The sequence below is a fragment of the Anguilla rostrata genome, chromosome 1, assembly GCF_018555375.3.
Source record: "Anguilla rostrata isolate EN2019 chromosome 1, ASM1855537v3, whole genome shotgun sequence".
NCBI lineage: Eukaryota > Metazoa > Chordata > Actinopteri > Anguilliformes > Anguillidae > Anguilla > Anguilla rostrata.
Window position 1 is genome coordinate 10,422,588 of NC_057933.1, and position 22,021 is coordinate 10,444,608.

The window sequence follows — 22,021 nt, forward strand, 5'->3', positions numbered from 1 at the left end:
CGGAGAGCACGGAGGTTTTTAGCCCGCGGCTCCTGTCTGAGGAACGCTGCCGTTTTACAAAGGTGTAAGGAACATGGTCGCCCGCTCGCGCGTGTCACACACTCCCGGGTGCTGTTACGGTACCCTGTATCACCGCAGAACGCTGTAACGCCAGAGTTCCACTTCCTGTGTCCCACCCCAGGCCTTCCCCCCCGCAGGGAGGGCGCGCAGCCAGTAGAAGGCCGTGAACGTGCGCTCTCTGCGCCGCCTCGGGAAGGTGGAGACGCGCGGGCCTCACAAACACGTCTGTCTTTATTTACGCCGCCGCTGCTTTTCTCAGGCAATCTGCCCGCTTGTTTTTGGCATTTTTCAATAAACCCTCAAAGCCTGTTATTGCCTCTCTTATTTATTTATTTATTTTTTTTTACAAATAAAAAACCCCTCACACCGCGCTGACAGGGCGCGGATCAATAGCCCGCTAAGATGGCCGGCCCGGCTCAAGTACAATGGAGAGAATGAGTGAAGTAATGATGCATTCCAATTGAGCTCATCAATACGGTTCATGATCTTTGAGAAAAGAAATGTTCCCAGTGAAATAGTTAATGGCGCCGTTTTCTCCCCTCTGTTCCCGGCGAGGAAGCCTGCCCCGCAGCTGCGCGCTCACCAGCCCCTCTCCCATTAACCAGACGCAATCTGAATCGATAGGGAACATGAAGAGGCTTAATCTTTTCAGGTGCTTGGTTCTGATTGCCCATTACAGAATAATAACCCCTCTCAGCCCGGCGAGGCATGAGCGGAGAAACAAACAAGACGCCCTCGCCTCCCCGTCACCCCAAAATAAAAGGAGAGAGCAAGTAAATCCATACGTTTCTACACACACACAGACGGACTTTGTGGTGGTGGTGGTGGAGTACTTTATTAGGGTGTTGTTCCAGGGACAGGGGATGGGATCCAGGATCGTCTCCCTGGATGTGAAATGCCCAGATGCTGGGTGTTGGGAAGCAGCAGGTCCCTGTGTGCTGGTCTCCAGACCAGCAGGCCGAAATTCCCCCCGACAGGCCCTCTCTGTTCCCCAGCAGCAGCTGCTGCTGACTCCGGACGGAGCGGATTACACAGCTAATGTACACGTGTACGGAAATGTACACGGACGGAAATGTACACGCGTGTGCACGCATGCAAGCCCGCCCACGCCCGCGAGAAGGCACGCAGATGCATCACACACACACACGTACACACACGCACGCACACATACACACGTACACACATGCACACGTACACACACGCACGCACGCACACACGCACATACACACACGCACACACACATGTACACATACACATATGCATGCACACACGCACACGTACACACACACGTACATACACGCACGCATGCCCGGCCACGCCCATGATCAGACACGCAGACACACACACACGTAACTTGCTCCAGAACGTTGCTCTGATCCCCGTGTAGGCTGAAGGCTCAGATCATGGATGTGTCCCAGTCACACACACACAGGTGTGCTTGTGACCTGTGAGGGTCAGTTTCCCCTTCACACACTGAGCCAGCAGGACAGGTGCAGGATCCGGGAGTCAGGGAGGTCCAGGACCGGAACGAGCGCCACAGCCGGCCCTCTCTGGTCAGGCGTGTCCTTCAAACACTCCGTCAGGCCTAAGGAGAGATACACAGAATTACCACAAGGATACACAGTACTGGCACACATTACAGAAACACGGCATTTATAAACATAGTTTATAAATTTACATAATTGTGCAGTCTAATATGTATCTTACTGTTGGAACTTTTATCAGCTTGAACGTGTATTTGTTTGTCCAGTATTTTTCTACATAAAATAATATTCATACAAAGAAAAATATTAATTTCAAATTACTGATGGCCACACATCAAGTCATTAACACTTGTGGCCAAGAAGATAACTGTTTCAAATACATTTATACTGATGGAAATGCCTCCAAGAAACACCAACAGAAGAGTGTGCACAGATAAAATTTTTAAACCTGTTCTTTAAGCACAGTTTTTCCATAATTTGTGCCAGTACTGTATGAATAATTACGCTGTCCATTATAACTGGAGCACTGAGGTCAGGCACAAGGTCTGAGCTGAAAATCTGAGCTCTTCAAAGGAAGAAAAAAAAAAAAAGGAAGAGGAACACCAAGAGCAGGCCATGCTACAGTGTCAGACCGGGGTCCGTCCAGGGCCCTCCCCAAAGAGGTGCCCCGCAACAAAGCCTGCACTTAACCCTTCGACCGGGGAACACACAACTATTCACAAATTATTGATGTTCTGAAATCCTAGGCAGATTGCTATCCACCCTGCTCCTCCCTACAGAAGAGACATATGGTCACTGTGGGCCCAGTCTCCCAGAACCCCCCCCCCCACCCCCCAGCATATAATAGCACACACTACACACACTACACACACACATACAACAGAAACCAGCAAGCAGCCTGCTGTTAAGACTAAATTAGCTGTTTGTTGGAGGGAAGGGGATTCGGTTGAATTGATCTAAATCTTCTGCATGTTGTGGGACTTTCTGCCAGAAGGAGGGAGGGAGATTTTGGCGGGGGGGGGGGGGGTGTGGCTGCAGTAACAGATGAACAGTGGATATGGCAGTGGAGAGTTCATTATCCAGCTCTGGCACTGCCTCCTGGTCAGTACAGAATGTTCCGGGGGAAGTCTGTGCTCACTGATCGCTAACACACAGTCACTGCCTGCTTGAACGCGAGAGCATTCCTTTAAGAAAAGTTGTGCCAGCAGCAGTGAACCCTGACACTCAGGCACACGCACACTTTCAGTCCAACAGCGATGGTGAGTCACATCCTCTGTCATCGATTTATTACACATTTATAAACACGCACAACCTACAATTATGTAGGTAACGTAACTTCAGTCACTAAAAAGAAAGCTACAACACAGAACCATGTCACAGAGGGTGTACATGTGGACTGAAATCATTGGGGAAGGTTAAAATGGCTGTTTTGCACAATTTAATAAGCACTACCCGCCTTTGCAAAAGCAAGCTCAGCATGTCGAGTCCAGACCTCAAAGTGGCCAAACTGGATAATTATCTAATGCTGGCTTGAAACACAGTTAATGAAAGGGACGGGTTTCTTTCATTTCAAAAACGCTTTTTTTGTTCCGGTGTGTGAAACCCACTCCAGGACTTGGAGCCCTTGTGAGATCAACAGCAGACAACATGCTGGATAAAATAAATGTGGTATTTATATTTTAAAAATGAATTACTGCAGCAGGACCTTATTACTTATGACTTTTTATCTTCGTACTCACATGACAGATTCATTCTGGTGTAAACTCTGAAGGTGACAGTGAGTTAAAGCACCTCGGCACTGGGCTTAAATATCCCGTGGCGCCCTCTAGTTTTGCCCCACAGACTCAACCACCAAACTGACGCCTAACAGACACTGTTAATCCTCCGCCCTGTCCCCCCTTCCCCCCACCCCCCCAGCCTTCAAATGGGAGGGGCTTGGAGAGGACAACTGGTCAGGGGCCATTACTGGAACCCTAAAAGCAATCACATTAGCAATGGGATGGAACTAAACCGTCAACCCAAGGGTACCATCATTATTCTGCTTCAAATCAAACAGCGCCGGGGAAAAAAAAAAAAAAGGGCAGCGTGAAATCTTCATTCTGAGAGAAAGGGCTGTGGGTTATAACTGCCGACACCACTGTTTTATTGGGACATTATCGTTTTGCTCTCTAAATAAATAAATAAACGTGGGGGGGGGGAGCACTGTTTTTTACGGGCTTGGGTAGCGAAGCTTTTGTGCGAAATTGCGAATGCCTGCTGGGGGTAAGGGGCTTTTAGGAGGGAAAGAGCCCAGAGCCAGTGCTTCAGCTCGTGCTACGCTGCGTCTCAAACTGTTTCAAATTAACCGGTAAACAAGGGCGCAATTAGCAGGCATCAGCTCATGGAAATCGCTCATTAGAGCTGAGGTGAGTGAACAGTGTGGCGGAAAAGGCCAAACGCGCCTTCGTTTTCACTCTCCCTCTCTCTCTCTCCCGAGAGGACCGCGTCTGCCCGAAACGCCGCCCCGCTCCTAGCCCCCTGTAGGCCCGCGCGGGGGAGCACGGCCAACGCCTCTCTCTGCCCCCCGTTTCTCCCGGCTCGCTACGGCTCTTTACCACAACTTCACAACACCGGAAACTCCGCCTAAATGCTTTTTTTTACATTTTTAACAGATAAATGGAATTAAGGTTTAACGCTCTGATGTTGATAGCACGGCGGCCTTAATTATGACTCTCAAACGTACTCCAGTACTCTGCCATCTCAATCTGTGCAACCTGGTCCAATCCAGAATATAAATAAATTCCCCGAGGTGGAAATTCTTAGTGCAGAGTTTGAGGTGTCATATTAATTGCCGATGTCAAAAAAGAATGTTTCAGGAAGTAAATGCTCACTGTATCAAATATAAAGACGGGAGAGTACTCCAATATGAGTCTACAAATACAGAACATACTTAATGATCCCCTAAAGCGTGATAAATACAGAATACATATCAGGTTTCAGTATGCATGGCAGCCATATTTTAAAACTCAGATTAAACATGCCGAGCATGTTTGCTAACCTAGACTGCGCCATGTTTTTGCTGCTAACGAGGACGAAAGCCAGGAGACAAAAAAACCACTGGCCCCTGAAAACACTGGCCCCTGAAAACACTGGCCCCTGGGTCCAACCCATTCTCCCTCTGTTTCGCCTGGAGCGAAGATCATCCATGTTCTGTGGGGCCACATACGGGGCATGTGTGTCTGTCTGTTATGTGTGTGTGTGTTTCTTTGTGCGCATGTATGACCCTACAGTCCATGTGTTTGCATGTGTCAGTCTATTCTGTGCGTGTTTGCGTGCATGTATGAAACTACTGTACATGTGTCTGCATGTGTGTCTGTCAGTTATGTGCTGGTTACTCTGTGTGCACGCATGAAACTACAGCACATGTGTCTGCATGTGTGTTCGTCTGTCATGTGCGTGTTTGTGCGAATCTATGACAGTACAGTGCGGGTGGACCCATTAAACATCGTGGATGGATTTCAGTTCACTGCTCTGATCTGAACTGGACTAGGCTGTTGTTGTGAAATGGCGACAGTTGATTCTGACTGCAAAAAAAATGACCAAAAATATCTGTCACATACCTGCCTCCAAGTATGTACTGTGTGTGGGCGAAACAAACCTGTTTTTTTTAAAGAAATGTACGCCCACATGACGCAGACAGCCCAATTATAAAAGGATAACTTTGGGTCTCTGAAATATTTCTCATGAACAAAAGGTAGGATAACTGGTGCGACCTGATCAGCCGCAATCCTGACACAATCACGTCCTGTCATGGTGGAAGCAGATCGCCGCTTTCTATCAGCACAGGGGACGTGTTATCCCCTGCGACCGATAAGGCCGACCGCCTCGCTTTCTATCAAGTGGCCTGACTTCTGGGAGGCAGTCAGTAAAAGCTGTGACCCATAAACTGTGCCAAAGGCTCCCTTCTGGGGGTCACTGGAGGGGTGCTATATGATTTCTAAGCGTCTGGTTTGCTGAAAAAAAATTAAAATAATAATACACGTATTTTTAAAAATGCCATATGTTTTAGGTCTATATTAATGATATTTAAAATGTGTGGATATTTGAATATCCATCTGATGGAGTGCTCAGTAAATAAGACTACGATGGTGTTTCTTTGAATGTTTTCTTTTTCAACAGCAGATATATTTCTTTCGTTAAAAATAACTGCAGTTGTTTTGCTGTTTGTCACCAGGCGTTTCCACTTTTCAGTCAACAGCTGTGGGTACACGGGATGTACATCATGTTCATATTGTTTTTTATATCCTTTTTCTGGCGTCTCTTAAAACTGAGTAGAACAAACAGTTCACACAGAAATATCCAGCTAATTTATGGGCATTGTGCAACTTTGGAATGAAAAAAAAACTAATTAAAAACATGAGTTTAATCACTGACCTTCAGAAGCTGTTTATACACTGTATTATTCTAACTGGTAAGGAAACCAGTAAGAATGATGTTCTCAACAGCACTGTTGTTCTGCATGTGGGGTCACTTTAAAATGTTGGAATAACCTGATGTGAAATGCAGCGGCAAATTATTGAGTGTTAGCATTATGTTACCGAGTAAATAAATGTGTGGGTAGCCAACAAATGGTTTATATTCATCATAAACATAATTTAATTTCCACCATAATAACAGGTTATGCTGAGGCAGAAAAAGGCTTGCGAAATTCCCGGCTTGGCTTGGATTCAAATCACTAATTGATTGTTTTGAGGAGAACATAACAATTATGCCTTGGTGATGAATGACTCGGTTGTCCCTTTTTTCAGGACAGAAGGGTTCTCTTGGGACAAAATAGCACAATGGAGCATTCTTTCTGCCCGGGTGGAGAAGCAGAAACCCCTTCGGGTCTGTCGCAGGGGAAAGAGCGCGGTGCCGAAAAAGTGGAACGGTGGCGAAGCCCTCACAAGCTCTCAGTACGCGCTCGAGAGCGAGAACGCACCCGCTCACAGGACAAAAGCAAAATCGACCGTGACAGCAGCTGGTCCTCAAAGGCTTTGGAACAGTTTCGCAGCCAATGAATACAGCGCTAGTGTTAGCATAGCACACATAAGCGGTGTTGGGGCGGTTTACCTGCCGTAGTTTCGCAGCCAACAAACACAATGCTAACGTTAGCATAGCGCACATAAGCTGTGTTGGGACGGTGTACCTGCCGCAAGCTGTCTGGCCAGGGCGCTGTCGTGCTTATAGAAGGTTCTGGCACACAGGGGGGAGAGGGTGTGGCCAACTTTGCGCAGAGCGTCCCAAAAGGCGTCGCGTAGCGCCTGCAGTAGCCCCTCCTCCTGGGCGGTCCCGGGGCCCGGGGGGCGCAGGGTCAGGGAGAGGGACAGGGTGGCACACTGGCGGGTGCTGGACTGCAGGGCCTGGCACTCGATGGCGCCGGACGGCACCTCCGTGGTCGCGCGGAAAGAAGACCTCTGCCTCGGGTCGTCCTGGGAAGCGATGACGTGCAGCTCCACCGCCGCACCCCTGGGCAGGCGCGGCACCACAACCACCACTAGAGGGCCACACTGAGCCTCCTCCTGGCCGTACGATTCCTCCTAAGACACGGATAGCTAACGTTACAAATTACGCACATCCACACCTGCTCACATTCTAAAACCGCTAAAATATAATCGATGCTTTATTTACATGACAGGAAGCAGATTGGTTTTTAAGATCTGAAACAAAACAGCACATGCAATATGTTACATAACTTACATTTAGGCATATTTCCCCCCCCAAAAAAAGACTAACCATTATTCCCCAAAAAAAGACTTGCATTGGGTATTCTATACACACTCGATCAAGTATGTCTGCCTCTCCTGAGATATCCCCTGTAAGGAATTTTTTGATGTCATCAAGATGGAAATTCTCGGCATATTTTGGCAACTCCACACTCTTTCACCGCATACACCTATTATACAGCTGCCATTATGGGTCTAAATGATTTAATCTACAGAGTAAAAATCTTTTTTTTCTGCAAGAAAGCCATTATCGGCAATGAAATACATTCTACCCTCAAGCAGTTCAATGCGGCCCTCAAATAATACTTTGTTGCAGCCTTACCTGCTAATGGGGGAGAAATGAACATTTTATAAAACAGTCATTTTGTCTGGAGTCGATAGGGCAAAAACACTTAACCTCCTTTTCAATTTGCGGGATCAATTTTCATCCACTTACACCCCACTTCGTAAGTGCAGAATAATGACAGGTTACATACACTTTATTTTGAGATTCACTCACAAAAATTATTGACAAGAGCGCGAGCGCCACTTTGGCAGCCAGCAGACGCGGGCCCGCGTGACCCACTCCACCGTCTGCATGAGCGCTGCACTTACCTCCAGATTAAACTTTAGCAAAGGCCTAATTGTGCGCCGTAGGCCGAGACGCCTCAGCTTTTCGGAGAGAGAGAGCGCGGCGAAAAACAGGGATGGATTCGCCCCCCCCCCCCGTCCGCCCCGCAAAATTGTGCAGCTTGGCTCACAATGAATAATTATACGGAGAAAAAGAGAGAGAAAAAGATGAAATCGCGGAGGCCCGTTTGATTTGAGCGGGGTGTCAGAACCATCTCTCAATGTGGTTTTTTTTTTGCTACACCCTCCCCCCCGCCCCCCCCCTTCCCCTTCCCCTTCCCCAACCCACACCAAGATAAATGTTATATTAGCACTTAAGAGAAGCAAGGTATTCTCCTGCAGGGGATGAGTTCTACCCTTGTCAATACTCATTCCCCTCTAAGTGAGGGGAAAGACGGGGTGGGGGTGAGAAACGGGCCCTGCTCAGCCAGGCTTAAAGGCCATTTTGTGGGCCCTGGGTGCTCAGGCAGCGTCTGCGGAAGGAACGGGACTGGAGCTCCACGCGGGTCGCGACCTTCAAACCAGCGCAAACTTCCTGTCTTTTTTTCCCCTGCTTTTTCCGACCTTTTCGAAGGCGGTTAAATCAGTAGCCCCGTTACCCACGGAGACCTGCCTGCGTCGACGCGCTGGGCATTCGGTCGAAGGAAAGGGCTCAGACAGAAAAGAGCAGGACTGACACCACCAACGCACAGAGAGAGAGAGAGAGAGAGGGAGAGAGAGAAAGAAAGAGAGAGAGGGAGGGAGGGAGGGAGGGAGGGAGAAGGGATTATATAAGAATTCAGTGCAATCTCTGACTTTAGCACCGCAGTGCGATTCTCCACAGTACGGTTCTTTTCCAGCCTTGAAAGCATTCCATGGCCGCCTCCCTGCTCAAACAGGAATCCTTTATCAGATTCATCTAATAAAACAAGATGACAAATGCTGATATACAGCAGAGCTGAGAGCCAGGCCGCTTCCACGGTAAAGGACCCATAATGCATTTCACCCTACGCGCTTCATTACAACTCACTCTCTTCCCTCTTTACCCTCTCCTTTCCATGTACTGCAGTTGGCTACTGGGAGCGGTGAGGCAGTATCGTCACGGTGACCAGAATTTCCTGCACGCTCGCTCGTGCCCCCTCCCCCGCAGTCCCCCCCCGCGGCCCCGCCCCTCGGCCCCACGCTCGGCGCGCGCGGTCCTGGCGCAGAGGCGTGAAAGCCGAACGGTAAACACCGTAATAAGGAAGTGGTGTGAGGCCTGGGAGCAGCGGGGAGCTGATGGCCCCGGCGCTCAGCCAGTTCCCCTACATTTCCTGCCCAGCGGGACGCCTTCAACGCGCCGCCCGCCACCGGCCTCCCCCCCGGTTTCACTTACGCGCTCCCGTGTGTGTAAACTGCCCCCCCCACGCCGCGTCCCCGCCGCCACTGTGCTTCCAACGGCTCCCTCCAGACGGCCCCGCTGGGGGTTTTGGGGAGAGAGGGGGCCCCTCGGTGTTTAGACACGTGGACCTCGCCGGAGAGCGTATCTGGAGCGGGCCGGGGCCCCCCTAAAAGCCGCTCCGCCACAGACGGTCGAGCCGGCTCCCCACAACCCCCCCCCCCCCGAGCTCCTCCTTTTAACCCCGTTTAAAGAAAACAAGAGCCCGTTTCTGAGTGTGTGTGTACGCGGCCCGGGTGCCGCGGGTCACCTGCGTTTCAGACGCTCGTTAACTGGACCGTGACTCCATCGCCGCGGTTACGCCATTGCGGTCCGGCCTTGTCCCCTCCCGCGTCGGTCAACACCGGCAGCAGCTATGGCAACACGCCGAACGGCACGCGATGAGCTGCATTCTTATTCCAGCATGGAGCCGAATACCCTCTCTCAAAGTAGACACATCACACACCCACAAAGTCAAACTCGCAGAGCAATTCCGCATGCAGCCACTTGAACAAACAAGACCAGGTTAAAACCTAGTGTATGGCTGGACCGAACCGGCCGACGTCACAGACGTGCGCGGTGTTACTTTATCACTCAGTCAGTCAGTCACTCACTCAGTTACAGACATTCGCGTTTGTAGGGCTGGCCCCGCTGTTGCGGTCCAGCCAAAAAATTCACCGCCAACGTTATTTAGAAAAGAAAAAAAGTTGAAGCCTTCTCTCAGTGCGATTCTCATTACAGACGTGAGGCTCGATTATAAACTCCCCACGATTCAGTGCGCTTCACACACACACACACACACACACACACACGCAGGTCCGCCCCGCGCATTCATCAGCGGCGCGCCGCTCCGCAAACACAATTTCACACACACAAACTCCGCCGTGCTCCCAATTAACCCACGAGGCTGCCGCGTCCACCTGATTAGAGAAATTATCAGCGCACAGCATCAACATGGCAAGGCTTCCAGAGTACGCAGGCACACACTCGTGTGTTTCTATCAAAGATTGTTCTGCATGAATTGGCCGATTTTTCCCCAGCATCGCAGCTCTCAGTTCTGGTCGTGTTTGGAAGAATACGGCCAGTAGAAGTGATGCATTTTTTTCATCGATGTATGTTCTCAAAATATTGAGGCCGTCTTAACTGTGTATAAAACCTGGCCAGAACCAGCATGTAAGCTGCCAATGAATCAGATAATGAAGACATGTATCTAGCTACAGCTGGCACAGGCTGCCGGTAGCTTGGATAAACATTTGCCCTAAAATATTCCCCTTTGAGAAAACTATAAGATAAACATATGCAGTATTAATGCATGAATGTAAAAAAAACAACGTTAAGAATTAAATGGATAAAAGGAGGCAGTTGAAATGCTTCTGTTGTTTTTAATCACAGGAACATTCACATGGTTAAAAAAAAAGCAGTGTGAAGGTAAAATCCTCCCTCTCCGTCTCATGAGTTCTGTTATCTGTATTTGACCCGTGTTAAATATTCTCATTACAATCACTTCAAATGAATAGAGGCCTTTTGTTTAATCCCCACCCCGGGGAGACGGCGTTCACGGGGAGGGGGATAAAATGGAGGACGTGGGGATCCACCCAGCCTGGGAGAGCGGGAAAAAGACTCTGCTCTCGCTGCCTCTCCAAACACAGGCCAGAGGAAGACACTCTCTCACTTCAACACTGTCTCACTCTCAGCATGGCAGAATGACTATCCTGTACAAGTTACATTTAAAAATGGTATTTCTGATATTGTTCCTTTTGAATTATGTATATTAAATACATCCAGATCGTAACCATACAGAATTAACTATAGATCTGAGAGATACATTCAAAAGACTACATTTGAACAATTTGGAAGTCCAACCCTGTTACATTTAAAAAGTAATGTGTATAATTGATACAAAATAAAATATGTTTGTTTTAAATTTCAACTGTCTTTTTAATCAACTGTCTTTATTCATACTATTCATTAGCATCAAACTATAGCTACAATACTACAACTATAACAATACAACAACTACCTTCCTATATCAGTCATTGACAAACATAAGCAAATTCATATTGATTGGAATCTCAAAAGGGGCCAATTTTGACCACCTGTATGTATAAAACAGGTGGTCAGTCAATTCCTACAGTCATTTCTCTCTCAAATATGATTATGGGAACTGTTGTTGAAACTGAAGAGACTTTCGTATGGAACATCAAATTAAAAAAATAAAAAACTAAACTGAAAGGTAACTCATTACAGAAAGCTGATGTTTGCTAAGCAAACATTCACTTGCATGTGAAAAAAAATCTTTCCTCATGTTTATAAATCGATTTATGCATTTTAATTGGCATTATAACCATATTTCCCATCAGCTCTGGTGATAAAGCTGCCCTTATACAGAGCAGGTAAACCACACAGTGGCACCGCGCCCAAATTCAGCGAGCCGGACGGCACACCGAAGCTGAACCGCGCACCCCGCTCCCCGGCCCAACTGATCAGAGAGCCGGGCCGAGTCTGAGGGGCGTTTGGGGGGCCGCTCACGCAGACAGCCAGCAGTGAGTAAACCGCTTAACAAACCCCAAAAGAGCGCGGGGGCGAGGTGGCCTGGAGAGGCGGGCCGCCCCGCGCCGCCCCGCGCCTCCCCGCGCCGCCCCGCCCGCCTCCCTCCGGTCTCTGGGCTCCGCAGATTAGCGCTGGAGGTGGAGGCCCGCGCTCTTATTAGCGATTTGGAGGCGGGCCGCCGGGGGGAGAGGGGATAAGCCGTTCAGAGGGCTGAGCGGAGCCCCGTAAAGGGGATAAAGGATTAGGGAGGCTCTAAGGAAGACATCTGCTCCCGTGCCACGCTCCATATTATCAAAGACACCAGCGGATCCCCCATCATAAACTTTTCATGAGCGCTCGCGCTGGTAAATATCAGCCGACTCTTTGCTTCTTTTTTTTTTTTTTTGGGGGTGGGGGGGTTGGGGGGGGCGGGGCTAGGGTTGTGATGGAACTGGGGAGACTTAGCGACAGCGGTTGATAACGAAACACACCTTCTTACGTCAAATTTAGACATGTCAGGATGGGACTTAGAGGGCCAAACGTGTACACATTGGAAGATTAAACGTGTCTTGCGTAGATTACCAACAGAGATTCTCGTTTCGCGGCGCCCCCGCTAAAATCTACACGCGCTCTTTGACGCGCCCCGGACGGTATCTGCGGTTCGGCGGCTCACGGGCGCGCGCGCGAGACTCGAGCAGAATCGGGCAGAACGCCGCGTAATCCCCCATCAGGACCACACAGCCAATGAACTCGCAGCCTCACGACGTGGGAGAGCAATCAGCGCCGCCCCTAACTGGCGTTCAGCGCACCTTTTCTCGGGGAAAGCCGCGGCGCGTTGGGCCCGTGCCCAGGCAGCCGCTCCGCGGGTATTACGCGGATGAACTGTAATTACAGCCGATAGCACCGCGCCCGCCCCTCCGAGGGGGGCGAGCGCTGAGAACGCCGACGGAGCGTTCGCCAGGCGCGCCCGGTTTCAGCGGGCGAGGGCGGTTCCGTCACGGCGGTTTCCGTCTCACCCGGGCGCGTAGCTCCTCCTCCTCCTCCTCCAGCTTCCTCCGCCAGGCGTGCCGGACGAGGGGGACGTGGCGGCTGCGGGTGACGTAGCAGTGGGCCTGCAGCGCGTGCCCCAGGGCGAGGCCCCCGCGCATGGCCGCCAGGACCCGCTCCGCGTGGGCGAAGGACAGGGAGGCCTGCCTCAGAGCCCCGCCCTCCGCCAGCTCCATGGTGCAGGGGACCAGGGCGATCTGTCCCGCGCAGAACACCGCCTCGTCCACCTGGGGGGGGAACACACCAAAAACACCCCCGGTAAGCTCCTGTCACAGATTCATTATGCTAAAGGATCATTTAACTGTCATCTGCCTGGTTTCATTACTATGGAACACACAGTGACACTGTATGCCCAAACACGCTAAATATGAAGTAGAGCAGACACCACTGATCATACTATTATAACTAATAAAACATTTGTTTCTTCATTTGTTGTGTGTTTGAAAAACCTGGCGGGGAGGTGACAGGTGGGAGATTTACATAAATGCAGGATAATTGACGAGTCATCTTTCGTGAACGTCGGAGCTCCCCGCAGTGCTACGCTAACGCGGGTCTCGGGCCCGTGCCACCCGGTGTCAGAGCCGAGGAAAGGGAGGAGCTCCACAGAGGAAGTTATTCGTTACTCTGAAACCTGTGACGGCCTCTGTTCTCGGGATTCTGGGCTCTCTGAGCAGAGAGAGAAGTACTGCTGGTCTCCTGGCTGGGGTCAGGGGTCACTCTGTGAGAGCACTGGTCTGTGAAGCCAAGCTGTGCAGCCCCCGCTTTACAGAAAGAGAATCTTTCTCCCGAAGTCAGCCCATCGCCTGAAGCACCATCCTATACTCCCACAGTCCAGAAGACTTACTGCATCTCAATCATGGTGCTGTACTTCAGGCAATATATCAGTACCAGCCCTTTATTCTTTTTTTAGAGAACAAAAGTCTTGCGCTTAAATGATACTTCATGTTCTTACAAACCAAACCACAGCGTAAAATGCCCAGTGTTAATTCAACTCGAAGTTCTAACAGAATACATATTTGTCCAAGAGGAACCATATGTAATCTGTAAGAGTTGATTCAACACTGAACATTTTACTTTACAACTTGTTTATATTTTCCAAGTTGACACACCAGCAGGGACAAGCTGGCTGAGGATACTTTTGGTTTTAGAATAACAGACAGTCTGTAATTAATTTTCACACTGGCATTTCACTCAACCACTGAAGGCAAAGCAAGTCCCTTGCTGAGTGGTATGAATGCAATTCAGCTGGGATGTTTTGAGTCCAGAATATTAAAAGGAAGAAGAAAATGATTTAATACAGCTTTACCCTCTAAAAATTCTGTTCCTTTGATACCGGGGAATTTTTCATTATATTACACTAAACACATCTCCACTGTGATCTCACGTATCAAGGGGTATTATGAACACAATTCCAGGCAGCACAGAGGTGTAACAATTAAATTAGCAAGAATTACTGGCCTGTATTTGAACGGCACACTCTCAATTAACAGTTTACACATTTTGCCGTTACATTATCACTGGGAATGCATATTTTGCACAATTAAAATGGTAAGGTATAGCTGTGTGTCGCATGTGCGTTTGCGTGTGTCTGGGTGTGTGATGTGTGTGTACTTGCATGCATGTGCACTTGCGTGAGGGTGCTTTGCATGAGCGTGTGTGTGCGCGAGTGTGTCCGCGCCCGCTCGTGTAATTAGCATAGTGATAATTAGCTGAGAAATGCAGATAAACGCTTGCTAAAGTATGTTCTTAGGCTCAATAATGCTGAGCAAAAATCCATCTGATTAATGCAATGGGATGCGTGGACCGATCCATGGCATCTCAGAGGTCACAGGCTGCGTGCCGGATCAGGTGACTCCTGAACTCAGAAAATCAAACCCCGGTCAGCAGGCGGTGGTCAATGCAAACAGCCGAGAGTGACAACGCGCTAACTGGGGAATACCGCGGCGCGAGCCGGTCTCTGACCTCGGCAGGGACCACCCCGGCCCTAATCAATCGATGCGTCGCGCGAAACGAGGTCCTTACCTGATTTCCGTTAAGAGGAAACGTCTTTTCAAACCAGATTACTGGGTGTAAAATGTGAAGTCCTGGTATTAACATGCGCTAATCCCCTCCCTACCCCCCCCCCCCACCCCCTTTACTCACTTTGTTACCTAATGAGGGTTCTATCCCCCTACGTCTTCTTAAATTAGAGACCGGCTTTCATCCGCTTCCCTTTCTACGTGGAATATCCACACAAATGCGAGCAAGCACTAAGACCAATTTTAGACAACCAGCTGAGACTCCCCTGCAGCTAAGCCACCATCATTGCGAAACAATGTCAGCCATTTTCCCCACTAAATCACTGGCCACTCTACCACTGATATAGACACCCAAAAAGGTCCATGACCACAAAGGTGGCTTACATCAACATCACACATCAGTGGTGACAAGTTTTATCAAGCTGCATTTTGACTGGAATGATGAAATTTAAAAGGTCTTTACCAAGAAGAACAAAGTATATCATGTCAATGTTTACGGACCAATAACCCTCTGGTCTCCAGGTCCTGGAATTTCAGTGATACCCAAATACACTTGCACGTACGGACAGAAAGTGAACAATAACTACATCCATAAATCTTCAACAAGGTAAGGCCGTGAAGAATTTGACATTTCCCCCAATAACAATGATTACATGCTGATGCCACCTAATCCAAAAATAGCATAGCAGACTGTTACACAATCAATTCGTTGATTTTTTACATACAACTGCAATGGCTCATGGGAGGGGTAGTTCTTACTAGACAATTCAGAATGTACACTGCCCATTCCCAAATTGTCCTCCATTGGACAATCAGAAAAGCACATTGAGGATTGGATTTATTTATATTTTTTACATGATGATAAATATGTATGCTTAATATACAGTGATTATTTTTGTGAAAAATAGTAATAAATACATTAAAAATATAAATAATAAATATAACAAATAACAGATACAAACAGGAGTAGGATAACACATTCAATATTATTTATATTTACAAGATAATAAATCTAATCTATTTTCTTTTCAGATTTACCATCAACAAAGTATCTGGCCAAAATTATTCCATGGAATAAAAAAATCATAAACCAAAACCATGAACCAAAAACTAAAAACAAAGTATTAAGCTTATTTCCTTTTCTATTGCTCGGTTGTTCTGTATGGAACAAAATTTTCCCCTCAATAAAATCAGCAGTTTGTAAGACATTATTTGAAAATAACAGCACAACAAAAATGCTTAGCTTGGGGGAGGATACGGTCACATCTATTTCCATAATCATATGGGTTTCCCATGATTCTTAGCTGCTGGGTTCACTTGTCAACTTTGATGAATCTTCAGCATCTGCCTCTGCAGCTCCAAATTACCAGGACAGTGTTCGAGGTGGGGGGGGGGGGGGGCGGGTGGGGGCGGGGGGCAGAGGGTTCTCCACTTTGAATCTGCCGGATCAATCACCGGATTATTTACCTTCCGGCATTATTTGGCGAAGCACGAGCGATGCATCAACACCGGCGTATCAGAGGGGACGAGGCGAGGAGACGTCAACAACAAATCGTCATTGGCATTCCATTTATGAGCCATCAAACGCCATCAGATCCTCTCACCGCAAAGCCCCGATCAGGTCAGACAGGTGCCGAGGATCCCTTAACAAGCCAGCCATCACAAGGGCTTACCGCTTTAAATTTAAAAAAGGCTATCATTTGTTGATTTGAATATCAAAAGAGGCCACGGCAAGCGCCCCCAGACTGCAAAAAAAAAACAACCTCCCTCCCTAAGCCTCACAAAGCAGGTGTGTAATGATCAATTATTAAGGTTCGCTCTCAGGTTGCTCTTGGTAAAGAGGGAGCGCAGTTTTTTGCTGTGAACCTGCAAATGGGAATCTTGCTAAAAAAAAAAAAAGGGGGAATACTATTAACATAAAATTAACAGTTCAAAAGAATGAGCTAACACACCAATCAAACTTGTTAATTGACTGTCAATGGTCTGTCCCTGAATATACAACACAGCTACATTATTCATCGTCAGTGTTGACAGGGAGACGGTGCAATTTGCATCGGCCTCCTAAACCTGATCAACAACCAGAATGCCACATACATTTTTAATGGCGATGAGGAGAACACTTTAATATTCATAAGGGCCAAAGAACTGCATATGATATTTAACTTCCAGACGCCGTGCAATGCAAAGCATCTTCCCTTTCTTTCCTTTCTAAACCTTAACCCTCCCATCATAAAAGTGGAAATAAACGGCATAATGAGAACGTATGCACAGTGCTACATACTAAAGCCGCACTGCAGCTATTGAACGGACACCATGTGATAATTCTTGTCTGCTGTTTTCATTTTCACCGGTGGACCTAAATATACCCTTTTCACACTGAAATAATTTCGCTAAAACGTGCCGTCAGAACAAAGTTCACCTTGCAGTCTTAACGTTCAATGCAAGATAAAATCCTGAGTTTGCTGCAGCGAGCTTCAAGTTTCACAGATAGCAAATTTAGTTGAAGTAAAAATATTTTTCAGAAAACAGTCCGAGAGGACTACAGACCTTTCCCCCCCCAAAACACTTCCTCAGGCCCAGGATGCAACTGTGATCTATGCAATGTCTGAGTGCTTCCTGTGCAAGCCTGCCTGCTTACCATTAATTAAATCTGTGTTTTTAGCTTCATGGTTTATTGACCTTTATTCCGTGGCTTAAACGCCATCATTTTTCATAAACTTAATGACGTGCCAAAAGGTCAGAGAGCCCCAAGGACTCTGCGCCGATCCAAACTATAACACATATGTAAATGCTCTATGGCGCCGCTCGGGGAATCAACTTTGCAGCCTTTTAGCATTTTTAAAGTACCGTAATGTCTCAAAGTGCACCGCTTATTGCTTTTCAAACGGTTCAAGGCATTAGCGACGTGAACATGTGTGCATCCGTGTTGAGACAATGGGAAGGAGAGGTGACCTTTAAGTTATACGTGGTCGATTGTGAATGTTAGTTTTATATTTGATACGGAAAACAGAGATTGTGTGACCCATCATTCGTCGGACGTTTGTGGAAAGACCTAGCGTTCGTGAATGGTGTGGACTTTCTCATCCCTCTAATCCAAGGACAGACTGAGACTCTGTACTGTATCAGATATGCTAATGGACACCTCTCCATTTAATCTTCATACATAATTAAACAAGGGATCTGTAACTCAAATACAGCAGTTTCACTGCATTAATAAAACAAAGCGCTACCTCAAAAATACCACACAACAGTTACATCTTTTTAGTTAAGCAATACAACCCTTCAGATCCAAGAACTGTGAGACCAATATATTTCAGTGCGCTGATGATTGGTTTTAGCAAGCAATTATACTAACCGTTGTTATGCTATTATCTGGTTTACATGTGGGTGTGTATGTGTGTACAGCAGCAATAAATGCAATTATGCATACATAATAATAATAATAATAACAGTGTGAATAAATCCCACAAAAATTGTAAGCCATTATTTAGAGGGAGCCCTCTGTAGATGTAATGCTTTGGACTGAAGGCAGGGGGTGTTGTTGCATTGTCAGGTTTCCAGTACACTTGACTGGGATGCATTGCTTTTTTTTTGTCATGTTTAAATCTATCCTCGATCAGACTTTCAAACAGTGGACTTCATGAAATTATTTTTAGTGTTTTGTTTGTACACAAAAGCAATGTCTCCCAAGAATCATTGTGCACATTATCAAAAAAACTATACGTTTCATTCCATAGATAGTGTACGTGTTATGTTGTCTTTGGATTTTAAATAAAATATGACTTTCATAATGCACATCAATGTGTTAGGTATGTGTATAATCTGAAATAATCTGAAATAGGCTAAATCCTGTGCGCAGCCTTAGTGCATTCGTAGCAAATCACATCTCAGAACAGAAGAGGGTAAGAGATGGGCTCGTGTTGTGCTATGCCCTTAGGAGATTTTGTGTTCTGACACCTAATTTTTACAAATATAAATATCCAGACTAACCACAGTCTTTCTGTCTAATATGTCTCATAATGCTCTGTTCATCTCACCAAGAGCATCTTCGGGCACAGCATGTATTTTTTCATTTGTTTCCCACGTTTCTCTCTTCGTTTTTATTATTTTTTTTGTTTGCTCCACTTCGAGCCTAACCCGGCATGCTCAACTGTCACACAAAATCAGTGTTACTTAAACACTGACATAAATAGCATGCACAAGATGCACAAAGAAAGCCGAACCAGGGAAGCTTCTTCAAACATACACTCCGAGTAGAACTGGATACTGAAACGAAAATAAGAAGAATGAGCATGCAGGATGTTTTTTTTTTTGTTTGTTGCCAGAATACATTTCTAAATATCAAATGGATTTGGCATCATAATCAGCTGGTCCAGAAATAGAACGTGGTCTTTTCATGACATTGGGGCCTTTTCTTCTGTCCAAGCTACTGTAAATAAGCGTATTCCCTGTCTGTCCGAACCGCACATGCCCACTCACGGAGATGGCTCCGCAGATAAGTAGCACTGTCACGTCCATTTTGTCAACTTTATGCTGATTATTCGTCTCTATCTGCCGCTTGTGAGCATAATCAAGAGCAAGAGTGATAGCTCTGAAAACCCCTGACATGCCAGCTTATTTGTGTGTGCGTGCATGTGTGTGTGTAGATATATATACATATATATATATCTACACACACACACATACAAATATGAAAATTAAAAAGAAAATGCATTACTCCATATACACTGTAAACATTCTCAATGCAGAAATTCAAAAAATAAAAATGACAACTGATGCATTTCAAAAAGCATTCAATCAACTCAAAGGTCACTTGAAATTTAAACGACTGTAACAGAAAATACAAATACCAAAAAAAAAAAAAAAAAAAAATGTTGGTATCATGTGGAAATGATGGAATGGCGCGTTTTCTCTTTGCGTTAGGGCAAAATGCCCGCTGCCCTCAACTTCCCCGACCTCTGATTTTTTGACAAATTGGTTGTGAGGTTTCTTACGACTGATGCACATATCGCAAAAATCATTTCTGCCAAGCCTCCGCCCCGACCTGCCCGTGGGACATGACAGGCTCCGAGACGCATCGCTCTATCAAACCGAATCTTTCCAGGACAATGCAAATTATGACAAATTCCATCATCCCGCATTATGCGCTTCCTGCTAATCTCCTTAATTCTGGGGAACCAGGAAGGGCTCTCTCTCCTCAGCTGAAGGGCATGATGTCTGATTGAATGATGCTGAAACTACACCCTCAACCCCAGTTTTTTTTTTTTTCTCTTTCCACTTCCAGCTGCGACCACCTCTTTTCTTTTTTACGGCGCCCACTCTACCCTGTTTTTTTTGTTGCCCTCCTCTCCTCTTTTTTTCCGCTGCTGAAATTGAATAAAGAAGACTGCGCTCCCCACCTGTGCGTGAATTTTTTTTGGGCACAGACAGGCATGTTTTTAAAAAAAGGGGCAGGAAAGGCGACCCAGGGTGGTTTTTTTTTTTTTTTACGGTCTCGGCGCTACGTGCGGCCGCGGCGCGCGGGAGAATCCACGATGAGCGACGCGCACTCTGTCTTCCCGATGACTTCCACCGGCCTGTCAGCCTGTCACATCGGGAACGCGACCGCTCGCGAGAGGAGAGTCCTTCCGCATCGGCCTGCGAAGCAATCATTTAGCTGATAGCACTCTGGCAATTTTAAGACTGGGGCGCTTTGACATTACAAGGTTACGTGACGCGGTCCGCTTGAAGCCAAGGGGACAACCTGCAGAAGACATCTAAAAAATAAAAGGGGGGGGGAGGGGGTGGTGGTGGCTGGAATCAAAACAGAAAACAAAAATGTCTCCCTGAACTTCGCGGCAGTACCGCAGGCGTTCAAAAGATGGCAGTATTACTGCACGGAAAAAGGTTTGGGCTCACAGGGGACGCTTCAGCCATGTTCATACAGTAAATACGCATTTGTCTTCTTAACCAGTATCTTCTTAGTTTTTTCATGCATATTTTCTGTGGTAAAAATACACACACACACACACACACACACACACACATATATCAAAGATATAAACAGAAGCCACTAGTACATTAGCAAAGCGAAGTGATAAAAATAGGGGTTAACTGATGTAATAATTATTACTTAATTTCATACTATATTAATGCACTGCCTTTATGCTACTTCCATATGCTGCTAAGTACATTTAGAGACATACCAAAATTAAATAATTTTAAATGGGACCAAGAACAATGTTATTATATGGTAGTACAATATGTCCCAGTATTGTATACCAAATTTTCTGTGTAGGGTGAACAATCTTTTTTTATTTAAATTTTAATACCATCTCTATTTTATACATAATGACATAACTGTCAAGAAATGTAGAGAATGGCTTCAGTCAAAATTGAATTTTTGTAAAAAAAGAAGGATCTTTTTAGAAAATAGATGGACAATCAATTTAATTTTTAATTCAAATGTTAATGCTTTCCTAGTTATAAAATATATTTAAAAATGCATAGTTGGATATGCCACACTGTAATACTGTAAAACTAAGCACATAATTGCAATGTCACTAACCTACATTTGGCAGTTATCAAAAAATCAATTTAATATCAATGAAAAAGCCATGCACAGTACAACACCCTTTTCAATACAGTTCAAGTACATTTAGACCACATCCTCACTTAAAACGTGAGGTTTTCTATTATTCATTGACAACACACGTGTAAATCTGTAAAATGTGCAAAAATGACAACGCGCAATGAAAAATGAATGACCCAGGTTAAGAGATACAGCTCAAACAGACCCCTCTATGAGAAATTAATGACAAAATGAGTAGCCAAAAGTAAATGGGACATAAACGTTAACTCTTCAACGAGCCATCAGTTTTACTGCTATTAAAACTAACATCTCCTTCATAAATTAAGACAAAATTGCGATGCAAGTCCACCCGTGCATGAGGAACCGATAATTATGATTCACCAGAATCACTTACTGTCAAACCGAATATATAGAAATTGCAGAACAATTAAATAAAATGACTCTGAATTCATTTTAAAATGCCCGATATTCAGGGAACAAAAAGAAAAAAAATTAAGTAAAATAAAAAACCAGAACACAGAATTTAGAATTTAAACACGGCCTACACTGGCAAATCACCCCCC

At 46.3% G+C, this 22,021-nt stretch overlaps 1 protein-coding gene across 3 annotated transcripts in view; it reads right to left on the minus strand.

The window, feature by feature from the left end:
- Window positions 1-876: 876 nt before the first annotated feature.
- dph6 (diphthamine biosynthesis 6) overlaps window positions 877-22,021 on the minus strand; it is a 68,342-nt gene continuing 47,197 nt past the window's right edge. For all 3 annotated transcript variants that reach the window (XM_064321619.1, XM_064321637.1, XM_064321628.1), the window contains exons 13-15: window positions 12,839-13,096; window positions 6,712-7,102; window positions 877-1,645 (exon numbers count right to left, since the gene is read on the minus strand). In XM_064321619.1, coding sequence (XP_064177689.1) covers window positions 1,527-1,645; window positions 6,712-7,102; window positions 12,839-13,096 — 768 coding nt within the window. In that variant the 3' untranslated portion in view covers window positions 877-1,526. The remainder of the gene's footprint in view (window positions 1,646-6,711; window positions 7,103-12,838; window positions 13,097-22,021) is intronic.